The sequence below is a fragment of the Mytilus trossulus genome, chromosome 9 (genome assembly GCF_036588685.1).
Source record: "Mytilus trossulus isolate FHL-02 chromosome 9, PNRI_Mtr1.1.1.hap1, whole genome shotgun sequence".
Classification (NCBI taxonomy): domain Eukaryota; kingdom Metazoa; phylum Mollusca; class Bivalvia; order Mytilida; family Mytilidae; genus Mytilus; species Mytilus trossulus.
In genome coordinates this window covers 70,981,325-70,997,039 of record NC_086381.1, presented here as the reverse complement: position 1 = coordinate 70,997,039, position 15,715 = coordinate 70,981,325, and the positions used below count along the sequence as shown (strand labels likewise).

The following is a 15,715-nucleotide window of genomic DNA, read 5'->3' as shown; positions in this document are numbered from 1 at the left end:
TTGTTAATTGTGTGGTAGTACTAACTGACTGTTGTTAATTGTGTTGTAGTACTAACGGACTGTTGTTAATTGTGTTGTAGTACTAACTGACTGTTGTTAATTGTGTGGTAGTACTAACTGACTGTTGTTAATTGTGTGGTAGTACTAACTGACTGTTGTCAATTGTGTTGTAGTACTAACTGACTGTTGTTAATTGTGTGGTAGTACTGACTGACTGTTGTCTATTGTGTGGTAGTACTAACCGACTGTTGTCTATTGTTTGGTAGTACTAACTGCCTGTTGTTAATTGTGTGGTAGTACTAACTGACAGTTGTCAATTGTGTGTTTGTACTAACTGACTGTTGTCAATTGTGTGTTAGTACTAACTGACTGTTGTCAATTGTGTTGTAGTACTAACTGACTGTTGTTAATTGTGTGGTTGTACTAAGTGACTGTTGTTAATTATTTGGTAGTACTAACTGACTTGTCTATTGTGTTGTAGTACTAACCGACAGTTGTTAATTGTGTTGTAGTACTAACTCACTGTTTTAAAATGTGTAGACTTGTGTTCTGTATGGTAGTACTAACTGACAGTTGTCAATTGTGTAAAATGTTAAGGTAGAATTGCATTACTTCTGTTAACAGTAATGGAAGACTTCGATAATGATAATATTTTTAACTATATTAATAGTCTTGGGACAAAGATGTTGTTGTTGATTATATGGAAATCAGATATATTATAGCATAACAATATATTGGAACAAAAGCAATTTTAACAGCTGGATAGTATTTACCTGTGAAATAATATCTGTCTTATAAAAAATTTATTTTGTAAGTCATCTTGTTATATAAATGAATATATAAGAAATAAGATTCAAGGAAAAATTTCACTATGAAATAGAATTAGGAATATATTATATTAATATCTTTAAAATATAAATTGCTCATAATTACCTCCCTTTGATAAATTATGCAAATTTGTTCTACCTTTGTGAAACATTTTAAAATAAAATTCAGGTATATATTGATTGTGAGTATTAACTTACATACTAGTAAATGGGAGTATATTTCACAAGGTTCTGTGAAATATGATACGGCAAATATATACCGGTACATACTAAACCATACTAAACCGCATAACACAGATAGATTTTCACTCATGGAAAAATTCTAACTGTGAAATACCATGCCTGGAAAAAAATTACCGTGTCAAATTATCCTCAGGATAAAATATCACAGAGGAAGAAATAAACCGTTACATAATCACATGACCTCTATTGTTGCTTTAAGAAATGGGGTCAAACCCCGGTCAGCTTTCCGACTTTGTGCATGAAAAGTTTCTATTCTCTAACTTTTGTTTGCCTTGACCAAATGTTCTGAAACTTATACACAATACTTTAATTACCACACAATACAGATCAAGTTTGAAATTGGGTGATGTCACTTCTACCATTCTTGAGTTATGCCCCTGTTTAAACATAATCATTGCTGAATTTATGGTTTCTGTTCTCCATTCATTTTGGATATATAGGGAATACTTTATGTGATGACGCAAATGCATATTCTTTCCCATAGTATCAGTGTGTATGCTTTCTTTTTACTTTTCCCCCCTAAATTACCGTGTGCTCTCATGAATATTAATTTCACTCATGATCATGATTTTCCCTTTTATCTAAAAAGAGAAAGAGCTTGAAATCTGACTTTCAAGTGTAGTCATCATTTCTTACCTGTAGCTGTTTCTTTTTTGATTTGCCTTGGCCAAGTGAGCCTTTCTCATCAATAAGCATCCATCCTCGTTAACTTTTACAAAAATCTTCTTGGCCACAATCATCATTGGGGTATCTAGTTTTAAAAATGTGTCTGGTGACCAGACCAACCAACCAAAATGGCCACTATGGCTAGAAATAGAACATACTAGGGTAAAATGTAGATTTTGGCTTCTATCTCTGAAACCAATGCATAAAGAGAAAATCTGACATGGGGTAAAATTGTTTATCATGTCAAGATCTATCTGCTGTGATAGTTTCAAATGAGTCGGACATCCTGTTGTTGGGTTGCTGCTTCTTACAAAATGTAATTGGTAATTTTAAGGAAATTTTGCCGTTGTTTGTTATTATCCTAAATATTATTAAAGATAGAGATAAACTGTAAACAGCAATAATGTTCAGTTGACCTCTTAAGGAGTTATTGTCCTTTATAGTCAATTTTTAACAACAATTTTTTACAAAATATTTTCCACTGAAACTACTGGGCCAAGTTCATTATAGATAGAGATAATTGTAAGCGCCAGGAATGCTCAGCAAAGTAAGATCTACAAACACATCACCATCACCAAAACACCACAATTTTGTCATGAATCCATCTGTGTCCTTCTTTAATATGCACATAGACCAAGGTGAGTGACACAGTCTGTATATGTTGCATTTCTGTAAATATTGACAATGCAATTTTCCACAGGAACTTCTTTTACGGCTAAAACTGTACCACTTTTACTACGAAGTTTTGAAAAAAATCATATTTTAGAAAAGTTCATATGCACTACAATTTTTTTCAAAGGTAAAATATAGGGCTGTGAGCCATATAATGTTTATGCCCCACCTACAATAGTAGAGGGGCATTGTTTTCTGGTCTGGCTCCATTAGTTCGTCTGTCCGTTTGTTTGTTCGTCCGCACGTTAAAGTTTTTGGTCAAAGTAGTTTTTGATGAAGCGAAAGTCCAATCAACTAGAAACTTAGTACACTTGTTGCTTATGATATGATCTTTCTTATTTTAAAGCCAAATTAGACTTTTGACCCCAATTTAACGGTCCATGGAACATGGAAAATGATAGTGCCAGTGGGGCATCCGTGTAATTGGACACATTCTTGTTTTTCAATGTTTATATGCCCTGAACTAAGTTTAAACTTACATAAATTTTCTTAACTACCCCTACCTCGACTGTGGGGCTACCACAGATTTCAATATTAACAATATACACATGTATATTTACTGGTAACATTACTAAGTTTCATCTCTATTTACCAAGTGAAACCTATAGAGCATAATAGTTTATTTCTGTCCTATTATAAACTTTGACATTTTCAAAATGCTAAGGAATTGATTTCCTAACTTCATGAATTATTTGGCCTTTTCAACTTTTTACCTCACCTGGCCCTAAGGGCCAAGTGAGCTTTTCCCATCACTTTGCATCCGTCGTTGTCTGTCATTGTTAACTTTTACAAAAATCTTCTCTTCTGAAACTACTGGGCCAAATTAAACCAAACTTGGCTACAATCATCATTGGGGTATCTATAATACTAAAATTACAAGGTCCAATTTGTCAGCCGTCATCACGTAAAAACGACGAATCAAAGAATTCAACTTTATATATAACTAATATAGAACAAAGGTGTAGATTAAAAATTACACCACTCCAGGCCCTTTCCACGTAATTAATATTGCCAATAATTAAGAAGTTCCGGGTCGAGTCCGATACCGATACCATGCAATAGTATATTCACCTGTTACCTATTACCTTATCTGTACGTTCTGCAGCTGACAGGCGCACCAACAAACGATGTATTCAGGATTAATATGCTATATACACGGGTCATAATCACCAGGTTGACACTACTAAATTGTCAAATTGTTACCTATAGTAGTATTTTAATCAGTAAGACTTTCTAAGATAACAATACAAATACTAAAAATCTGGACTAAAAATAAGGCGTATAGGTACAGTTTTCAATTTGTTAGCGGGCATGACGTAAAACAGCGAATCAAAGAATTCAACTTTATTTATAACTAATATAGGACAATGCTGTTGATTAAATAATACTCCATTCCGGGACGTTTTCCACTGAATAATTAAAATTACCAATAATTTGATAAGTTCCAGTTCGACGGGTTCAAACAGAAAGATTTGAAAGCAGAGAAAACTGTTTGTCGGCAATTCGTATATTTTCCCTTTGCTGCCTAATATTTTCGAGTATCAACGTACTGGCTGTATCACTGAAAATATTAGGCAATACATTATGTGACGTCATAATTACCAATAAACAGAATAATAGGTAGTTTCGTTTTTGATACTGACTATATCATCTGGAATATCTAAACTCGCCCTAAAGGACCCGCGATATCACGGGTGTGTTCTAGTCTAGTTTAAAAAATGTGTCCAATGACCCGTCCAACCAACCAAGAAGGCCGCCATGGCTAAAAATAGAACATGTAAGTAAAATGCAGTTTTTGGCTTATAACTCAAAAACCAAAACATAAGAGCAAATCTGACACGGAGTAAAATTGTTTATCAGGTCAAGATCTATGTGCCCTGAAATTTTCAGATGAATCAGACAACCCTTTGTTAGGTTGCTGCCCCTGAATTGGTAATTTTAAGAAAATTTTGCTGTTAACAGCAATAATGTTCAGCAAAGTAAGATTTACAAATAAGTCAACATGACTGAAATGGTCAGTTGACCCCTTTAGGATTTATTGCCGTTTATAGTCAATTTTTAACCATTTTTCGTAAATCTTAGTTATCTTTTACAAAAATCTTCTCCTCTGAAACTACTGGGCCAAAGTTATAGATAAAAAAGATAATTGTGAGCAGCAATAATGTTCAGTAAAGTAAGATGTACAAACACATCACCATCACCAAAACACAATTTTTGTCATGAATCCTTTTTTACACTAAAACCACTGATGATTCTTTTTAGGCTTTACTGGCTTTTGTGTGCATTGTAATTCTGGTATCTTTTTATAGCTTTTTTCATATAAATTGGTACTTTTGAGAGTATGTTCAGGTATTCATAAAACATCTGAAAATAAGATATTCTTCAAATCAAGTTCCTGTAGAATATTTAAATTGAATTTAGTAAAATCAGGAAATCCTTAAAATTACAGATTTTTTTCTCAGACCAAAATAAGTCTATAAGTGAGCTCCCAAAAAAGCTGGTGTGTTTCTCTCAGAAAAAACCCATAAGAAACCTTCTTTTAAGTTGCATGCCACACTGTTTCACTTCTGGAAATTGATTTTAAATGTATCTTTACAAAATCTTTATCTATCATGTCTATCATGAGTAAATTTATCTAGACAACATATATCATGAGTACAGACAGCTTCAATAAAGAGTTGAGACCCTGCAGGAAACAATATATGAAGATATGATAGATAAAATAAATGCACTCAGATTATAAAGCAATCTGAGTGCTCAAATTTATATTGCAATTGGTTTATGCAATTTGCATTAGACTGTTTATTTCAATTCAAAAGCAAACAAAAATTTAGCAGCAAACTTTTAGAAACCAGTCTTGGATTCATGTTTTGCTCTTTTTATTTTAAAGAAAGCAGCTTGTTTTATAGTAGTGCAGTCAGGACAAGCGGTTAGTTGTCAATTATTTTTCAGTCATAATAATGCACATTTGAAAAATGTCATAGAGACACACAAACCAGTTCAATCTGTTAATGATATTTAAAAGTTTTATAAATCTGTCAAATTTTATCATTTTTTTTTGTTGTAGGGTTGTGGAACACAAATTTCCCAATCATCATGGCTACCATATACATACATAGATCAACTACTATTAGGATTAAAAGATAATAGACACGAACGAATTTATGAGGTTAGTATGTTTTTCACTTTTAAGACAACAATCTTTCACATACAGTATGATATAAGAAGATGTGGTATGAGTGCCAATAAGACAACTCACAAGTCACAATTTGTTAAAGTAAACAGTTATAAAAAGGAGAACCAGGAGGAAAACCAATGATCTTATCTATATATAAAAACAAAACCAGGAGGAAAACCAATGGTCTTATTTATATATAAAAACAAGAATCAGGAGGAAAACCAATGGTCTTATTAATATATAAAAGCAAGAATCAGGGGGGAAACCAATGGTCTTATTTATATATAAAAACAAGAATCAGGAGGAAAACCAATGGTCTTATTTATATATAAAAACGAGAATCAGGGGGAAAACCAATGATCTTATTTATATATAAAAACGAGAACCAGGAGGAAAACCAATGGTCTTATTTATATATAAAAACAAGAATCAGGAGGAAAACCAATGGTCTTATTTATATATAAAAAGGAGAACCAGGAGGAAAACCAATGGTCTTATTTATATATAAAAACGAGAACCAGGAGGAAAACCAATGGTCTTATCTATATATAAAAAGGAGAACCAGGAGGAAAACCAATGGTCTTATTTATATATAAAAACGAGAATCAGGAGGAAAACCAATGGTCTTATGTATATATAAAAACGAGAATCAGGAGGAAAACCAATGGTCTTATTTATATATAAAAACGAGAACCAGGAGGAAAACCAATGGTCTTATTTATATATAAAAACAAGAACCAGGAGAAAAACCAATGGTCTTATTTATATATAAAAACGAGAATCAGGAGGAAAACCAATGGTCTTATTTATATATAAAAATGAGAATCAGGAGGAAAACCAATGGTCTTATTTATATATAAAAATGAGAATCAGGAGGAAAACCAATGGTCTTATTTATATATAAAAAACGAGAATCAGGAGGAAAAACAATGGTCTTATCTATATATAAAAACGAGAACTAGGAGGAAAACCAATGGTCTTATTTATATATAAAAACCAGAACCAGAAGGAAAACCAATGATCTTATTTAAATATAAAAACGAGAATCAGGAGGAAAAACAATGGTCTTATTTATAAATAAAAATGAGAATCAGGAGGGAAAACAATGGTCTTATTTATATATAAAAACAAGAATCAGGAGGAAAAACAATGATCTTATTTATATATAAAAAACGAGAATCAGGAGGAAAAACAATGATCTTATTTATATATAAAAAACGAGAATCAGAAGGAAAACCAATGATCTTATTTATATATAAAAACAAGAATCAGGAGGAAAAACAATGGTCTTATTTATATATAAAAACGAGAATCAGGAGGAAAACCAATGGTCTCATTTATGTATAAAAATGAGAATCAGGAGGAAAACCAATGGTCTTATTTATATATAAAAATGAGAACCAGGAGGAAAACCAATGATCTTATTTATATATAAAAACAAGAATCAGGAGGAAAAACAATGGTCTTATTTATATATAAAAACGAGAATAAGGAGGAAAACCAATGGTCTCATTTATGTATAAAAATGAGAATCAGGAGGAAAACCAATGGTCTTATTTATATATAAAAACGAGAACCAGGAGGAAAACCAATGATCTTATTTATATATAAAAACAAGAATCAGGAGGAAAAACAATGGTCTTATTTATATATAAAAACGAGAATCAGGAGGAAAACCAATGGTCTCATTTATGTATAAAAATGAGAATCAGGAGGAAAACCAATGGTCTTATTTATATATAAAAACGAGAACCAGGAGGAAAACCAATGATCTTATTTATATATTAAAACAAGAATCAGGAGGAAAAACAATGGTCTTATTTATATATAAAAACGAGAATCAGGAGGAAAACCAATGGTCTTATTTATGTATAAAAACGAGAATCAGGAGGAAAACCAATGGTCTTATTTATATATAAAAAACAAGAATCAGGAGGAAAACCAATGATCTTATTTATATATAAAAACAAGAATCAGGAGGAAAAACAATGGTCTTATCTATATATAAAAACGAGAATCAGGAGGAAAAACAATGGTCTTATCTATATATAAAAACAAGAATCAGGAGGAAAAACAATGGTCTTATCTATATATAAAAACGAGAATCAGGAGGAAAAACAATGGTCTTATCTATATATAAAAACGAGAATCAGGAGGAAAAACAATGGTCTTATTTATATATAAAAACAAGAATCAGGAGGAAAAACAATGGTCTTATCTATATATAAAAACGAGAATCAGGAAACACAACAAACAACCACTGAATATCCTGCCTTAGGACAAACAAATGCAGTTGGTTTAAACATTTTAATAGGAACCCTTACCTGAAACAAAAGCAGTGGCGGATCCAGAAATTTTCATAAATGGGGGCCCACTCCAGTCACTCTTCAGTGATTCCCTATATAAGCAACCAAATTTTTTCCCAAAAAAGGGGGCCTGACCCCCCCCTTAATTTCGCCTCTGAATAGTGTAACATCACGTTATACAAAGAGACACAATAAAATATTAATTGAAATAGCTTAACTAAATCACTAGACATATTAACACAATCAAGTGAACATACACTGAAGGAATAAATTTGATCTATGACACAATTTAAATTCAAAATCAATAAAATACAGGGCGCTGCCAAATAAAGTAATGTACACAGGTTAGTGAAAATAATTTTGTTGTAAGGTACACAGTAATGGAGAGATACATTGGTTGATGTTTTAGATCGAGCAGTAGATCACACAACATCTAATTCATTTTACATATTATTTGTATTTTAAAATTTACTATTTTTCTGTTTCAGTTGTATGACACTCTCCACACAAAGCTGCTGCATTATTTTAGGAGAGTAGAAACTTTGTCAGACCTATCAACATCACCTTATTGAGTGACTCAGGCTATCAACATCACCTGATAGAGTGACTCTCAGGCTATCACCATCACCTGATTGAGTGACAGATAAACCATGCTATTAAAATCACCTGATAAAGAGGCAGATAAATCAGACAAGTTCTATTAACATCAATGATTAAAAACTTTTAAATGATTGACAAAGAATGAACTATTTAATTTGTTCCTTCATTAAAATTTTGATGTCACTACCATTACCTAATAATTGGTTTTTTTTTCATCATTTCCAAGGAAATTGAAAAGTGTTAATTTTCAGCTCACCTGGCCCAAAGGATCAAGTGAGCTTTTCTCATCACTTGGCGTTCGTCACCCCTCGTCATTAACCTTTTCAAAATCATCTCCTCTAAAACTACTGGGCCAAATCAAACCAAACTTGGCCACAATCATCATTCTGACGAGTAAAAATATTCATTAGGTCAAGATCTATCTGTCCTGACATTTTCAGATGAATCAGACTACCTGTTGTTGTGTTGCTACTTCTGAATAGGTAATTTTAAGGAAATTTTGCCGTTTTTACACAACAGCAAAAAAATATTATTTGTTGTTCTTATATTGGTATCACATTGTTGTAGTCATTGGAAAACGGATGGTTTCCGAATAATAACTTAAGTATAAATGAATAGAAATCAATAAAATTTTAAGACAAGGTTTGTAACCACTAAAGGAAGGCTGGGATTGATTTTAGAGGTTATGGTCCCAATTGTTTAGAAATTAAGAGACTCAAAAAAGGGTAATTTTTGTAGTTTCCAGACAGTAACTTGTGTTAAAGAGTATGAATATCTCTAAAATTATACCACAAGTTTCCATTCAACAAAGGGTTGATTATGATTGAATAGGGGGGGGGGGGGGGGGGGGGGGGGGTGTATGGCACAAACCAATTAGGAATTAGAGGCAAAAAAGTTGGAAAAACTTTTTTTTTCTGCTTAAAATACAATTAAGACAATCTTAAAGCTGTCTAAGGGAGGTAATCCAATCCCAATTTAAAATAACAATGATTGATTACCTCCTTTACACTGCTTGTAAATTATATATCTATTGGACCTGGCTGAAACTATTTGACTGCAAGCATCATTATATTTCGCAGAATTTCCAATGCAGCTACAGGATTGGAGGATTTTGAAAATACTGTGAGAGTAACGACATCAAGTTTAACGGTTGACATCAGTACAAGACATAGCCTTAACATTTGAGAATTTTTATGTTTGTTATGGTTGGGGTTCTGCTTTTAAGCTCACCTGGCCCACAGGGCCAAATGAGCTTTTCCAATCACTTGGCGTCCGTCGTCGTCGGTAACTTTTACAAAAATCTTCTCCTCTGAAACTACTGGGCCAAAGTAAACCAAACTTGGCCACAATCTTCATCAGGGTATCTAGTAAAAAAAAATGTGTTCGCTGACCCGGCCAACTAACCAAGATGGCCGCTATGGCTTAAAATAGAACATAGGGGTAAAATGCAGTTTTTGGCTTATTAGAGCAAATCTGACGCGGTTTAAAATTGTTTATCAGGTCAAGAACTATGTGCCCTGAAATTTTCAGATGAATCAGACAACCTGTTGTTAGGTTGCTGCCCCTGTATTGGATAATTTTAAGGAAATTTCATTGTTTTTATACGACAGCAAAATTTGAAAATTTTTCGTCGTATATTGCTATCACGTTGGCGTCATTGTCTGCATCGTCGTCGTCGTCTGAATACTTTTAGTTTTTGCACTCTAACTTTAGTAAAAGGGAATAGAAATCTATGACATTTTAACATAAGGTTTATGACCACAAAAGGAAGGTTGGGATTGATTTTGTGAGTTTTGATCCCAACATTTTAGGAATAAGGGGCCAAAAAGGGCCAAAATAAGCATTTTTTTTTTTTCACAAAGTAACTTTAGTTTAAGTATATAGAAATCTATGAAATTTTGACACAAGGTTTAGAACCACAAAAGGAAGGTTGGGATTGATTTTGGGACTTTAAGTTCTAACAGTTTAGAAATAAGGGGCCAAAAAGGGGTCCAAATTAGCATTTTTCTTGGTTTTTAAGTAAATAGAAATCAATTGGAGTTATCTTTCTTTTAGTGGGAGATATTATGGACATAATTGTGCAAATCGTGATACAAGCATGAAATTTGGTATAAAGGTTAACTAAATGATACTTATAAAAAATCCGCTGCTGGTCAGAAAAAATAATCATTTTTTCAAGATGGCCACCACGCATTATGAAAATGGCGTCATAACAAATTAGCCATTATTTGTTAATCCTTTGAAAAGTGTGTTATATGTAAAATCCATTGTAAGATTTGATAAAAAGAAAATGACAGTTCATAAATTACGACTAGACAATACATTAATGAAACTTAAGGTGACTTCCGGTTTTAAAATGTCGGCTAACGAGTCAAAAATTTAGATTATTTGTACTTTCAAGCAATTTTACAAGGGTTTTTATTCCTTGAAAGATGTGTTATGTATAATTCAATGTAAGATATGATAAAACGTTAAAAACAGCTTCTTAGTACGACAAAACAACACATAACTAAAGAAAAATAGTGGTTTCCGGTTCAAAATTAGATGCTAATACGTAAAAAATATTTTAATAATTTTCATCGACTTAACAAGAAATAACACAAGCATGAAATACAAGCATGAAATTTGATATACAGGTGGACTAAACGATAATTAAAAGAAATCAGGTGCTGGCCATCAAAAATTTCCATTTTTTCAAGATGGCCAACGAACATTTTGCAAATGGCGTCATATCCAGTTGTAAATCTTTGACAGTTGTGTTATAGGTATAATCCAATGTAAGGTTTTATTAAGCGTAAATAACAGTTCCTAAAGTACGAAAAAAACAACACATAAATGACAAAAAAGAGTGATTTCCGGTTTCAAAATGGCGGCAAAATTTTTGAAAATGTATATTTTATATTATTTTCATCAACTTAACAAGTGATATCACATTCTTTGTTAAGATTAAATGTCTAGTTTTGTTAGAAAGACAGGTTCGTTATCTTAAAATTATCGGACAGTAGCCAATAACAAAACTCGTACAAGAAAGGACAGAATGGTAACATTTACAGTCACCAACACAACTGGATTTTTCGCCTCCTCATTTCAAAAGTTCCCGACAGGAGGATGCAACTTTAACGGTAGCTGAAGAAGTCCTGGATTTTTTTTCTTTCATCCAACCCCAGTGTTCATGAATTGGTACATAAATCAGACTGAGCCCAAACTTATCCTCCTTGATACGCTGCTCTTTGGATGTGCTCCGAAAAAAGAACTCTTGTAGGCGGAACTACATCACAATGCCGCTGCTTCCGGGGCAAAAATTTACATCGTGCCTCGTTAACAGCAAACAGTGATGTTGTTCTGTCATACATGATGCAAACAAATGCTTCTTGTATGTCCATTTTTTTGTCTTTATACTTCAGCAAAGAAATAAGTACGTCCCTTGCATGTTGAATACTTCCTATGTCATCCAAACTGACCTATTCCCTTAGTGTCACATGCACTGAATGTATGAATGAAAGGAAGAGTGCTACACGAGGACCAAACGCATTTGATATATCACGTACAGGAAGCCATCAAAAGTCTTCATTCCTGTCAAAACATATCCACAGTTTGTTCCACCATATTTTTGGAGTGCTGCAATTCTTAATACTACTACATCTGTGTCGGTGCTTCCTTAAATTACCGTCCTACAACAATTTTCATAATCAAGCCGAACATGGACAAACATTCGTATATCTGCTTCTCCATGGTTACAAGGGGTAGCTGGAAACTATCCTTATTAGTTTCTACAGAAGCATTTCTGTCGGCAAGACACTTGAAAAATTTCGTTTCGTTGTCATCTTCATAGAGAAAACTACTCAAGAATCCAACTTTTGTCTTCTCACATCTAGCCTTTCAATGATTCATTTAGTAAATCTAAAACAATATCTACTCTTGAATACTTATCGATGCAAGATTCTATTTAAGGCCGGATAACACAATTGCAAAATCATCCAATATTGATTCCCTACAAGGTGGCCTGGAATTAACCATTGCTGCTCTATTAACGATAAATGCGTCAGAATTTGGATCTGCAAATTACTAAATGTTTCAAGTTTATCCATTTGCACCGATTTAATACCACTGTCAGAGACATATAATACATGTCTCTGCCACTGTTTAAAATGACATCCGAAGACAAAAACGGAGGAGCAGTTTGTCTTCATGGATTAAGAAATATTCCAAAACAAATTGTCCACTGCGACAAAAAATAAAAGTCTAGAAAAGATATCTAAGAGCTCTAGCTTTGTTTTTTACAAAAACGTTTACAGTTTTATTTTACCGACATTATAGGAGTTGTTCTTTTTAATCTGGTTATAAGAAACCGGTTCTCCTTCGTTTTGTATTTGCTTCAAAGGATCTTCAAATTATTTGCCTTTAATCTTTTTAAAGAAACCCTTGTGTGTTCCTTAAGTCGATCATTTGTTATAGAATGCCTCAAACCACTAGATCTTGCAAATTTATCTGATAGTCTACTGACTTCTGGTCTAGCTACCATCAATACGTCTAAATAAGGTCTTCGGTTAATCCTATGACAACACATCGCACTTTACAATTGCATTATTCTGTTTTTGTCTGATCAATTGTGTTAAAAGAAAAATATTTTCTGGTCTTACGTACAGTAAAATTACCATTTTCAAAATCAATTGCCACCTGTGGGTGACTTAAGAGAAGGGACGCCATATCTCGGAGAAGGTCGGTCGTGATCGAGAATATGTTACACGATCAAGACCTAAATGAATACAGTATCATGCTTCATATGGACTGTTTGTACAAAATCTGACTCATGAAATAAGCATACTATCAAATTCACAAGAAGTTCTTAGTTTATAATTGAACGCCAGGAATTGAACTGTGGTAGAGATGACTATATTTTCTTACGTCAGTCTATCAAATCATTGAACGTCACAGAGTCATGACATGATTATAATTTCTGTGTTTAGCTTTCTTAAGCCGATATATACCTTTCAAGCTAAAACACATAGAGTTATCTGATGCGCGTGTTTAGTCCCAGGTACATTTGAACATACATACAAGAATATGCCGTTCTAGGTGTTGCAATAATGGTTTTAGTGAGGACACATGACACATGTGTCCATCTACCTTCACGTAATATATCACCCAGAATTTTATAACAAGTCATTTCAATGTGAAATCCACTTTACATGACGATAAACTTATCTTCTCTGTACAAATCAGGCAATTCCCACTGAATATCTATTACCAAAAGTGGCTGATCTGCCGTTACTATTGATGTTTTTCTCGTTTTTACCACATTTTCCGTCTTATCCATCAAATACCTGACCATTGCAACTGAATTGGCTTGTTTTTTTAAACAGTGGCATCATAGATTTTACACTTACTTGCTTTTTAGAGTAATTAGATGAACTACGATTTATACCAGTTTGCCCTGGTAGTGCATACAAATCACTCATTATGTCTATAAATAGTTTGCGCATGCGCAACATTGTTAAATCATGTGTGTTATAACCTTGAAAAATGATATCAAACCAAATCATAATATCATTGACAATCCCAAATCACTAATTTTAAAGTAAATAGTTAAAATATTTTGTAATGAATTTTGTTACATTTTCGCGCATGCGTAAACCCGGTTTGTGTCAAAAACTCATGTCTAGTGAATTATTCACATGTAAAGAAGGTAGCTACCAATCCTGACAGCTGTTTTTCACTAAAAGAAGGTAAACGAAAAAATTCCAGAAAAAATCAGTATTTTCAAACTGAAAAAACAGCCATTTTAGAAAACGGCGGTGGCGATTTTGAAAAAAATATTTTTTGAAATGGCCAGCAGTTGTTTCTTTAAAAGTATATAATAATGATGCTTTGTGGTAATTTTCATGCTTGTATCATCATTTGCACAATTCCTTCGATTTTGCCTGCTAATATCTTCCACTATTTGTATAGAATAGTAGTTGAATCAACTCTTTTGCACCATAACTTTAGTATTAGTGAATGGAAATCTATGAAATTTAATCAGAAGGTGTATGACCACAAAAAGAAGATTGGTATTGATTTTGGGAGTTTTGGTCCTTACCGTTCAGGAATTAGGGGCCAAAAAGGGGTCCAAATAAGCTTCTTTTTTTTTGTTTTCGTACCATAACTTTATTATTAGTAAATAGAAATCTATGAAATTTAAACACAAGGTTTATGACCATAAAAGGAAGGTTGGTATTGATTTTTGGAGTTTTGGTCCTAACAGTTTAGGAATAAGGGGTCCAAAGGGTCCAAAATTAAACTTTGTTTGATTTCATCAAAAATTGAATAATTGGGGTTCTTTGATATGCCAAATCTAACTGTGTATGTAGATTCTTAATTTTTGGTCTCGTTTTCAAATTGATCTACATTAAAGTCCAAAGGGTCCGAAATTTAACTTAGTTTGATTTTAACAAAAATTTAATCGTTGGGGTTCTTCGATATGCTGAATCTAAAAATGAACTTAGATATTTGATTATTGGCCCAGTTTTCAAGTTGGTCCAAATAAGGGTCCAAAATCAAATTTTGTTTGATTTTATCAAAAATTGAATAAATGAGGTTCTTTGATATGCCAAATCTAACTGTGCATGTAGATTCTTGATTTTTGGTCCTGTTTCAAATTGGTCTACATTAAAGTCCAAAGGGTCCAAAATTAAACTTAGTTTGATTTTAACAAAAATTGAATTCTTGGGGTTCTTTGATACGCTGATTCCAAACATGTACTTAGATTTTTGATTATGGGCCCAGTTTTCAAGTTGGTCCAAATCAGGATCTAAAATTATTATATTAAGTATTGTGCAATAGCAAGAAATTTTCAATTGCACAGTACTCAGCAATAACAAGAAATTTCCAATTGCACAGTACTCAGCAATAACAAGAAATTTCCAATTGCACATTATTGTGCAATAGCAAGAAATTTTCAATTGCACAGTATTGTGCAATAGCAAGTATTTTCAATTGCACAGTATTGCGCAATAGCAAGAAATATCTAATTGCACAAATAGCAAGAATTTCAATTGGAGTTATCTTTCTTTGAATCAACTTAAATCATTGTTTTATACAATATACAATGTATATTCACTTTTACTTCCAACTGATAAATTAAGACAATCTTTACCATTCAACAAGCACATTTTTACATTTTAATATTTTATGATGTGTTTAAATGAGTAATTATTGTTGAGTTCAATTTTTCTCATATGAAA

General features: G+C 32.7%; 1 protein-coding gene across 1 annotated transcript in view; it reads left to right on the top strand.

Annotated features, from left to right (window-relative positions):
• LOC134683337 (nuclear pore complex protein Nup160-like) overlaps positions 1 to 8,684 on the top strand; it is a 252,121-nt gene extending 243,437 nt beyond the window's left edge. The window contains exons 34-35 of the mRNA XM_063542579.1: positions 5,476 to 5,577; positions 8,381 to 8,684. Of these exons, the coding sequence (XP_063398649.1) occupies positions 5,476 to 5,577; positions 8,381 to 8,464 (186 nt within the window). The 3' untranslated portion in view covers positions 8,465 to 8,684. The remainder of the gene's footprint in view (positions 1 to 5,475; positions 5,578 to 8,380) is intronic.
• The last annotated feature ends 7,031 nt before the right edge of the window (positions 8,685 to 15,715 follow it).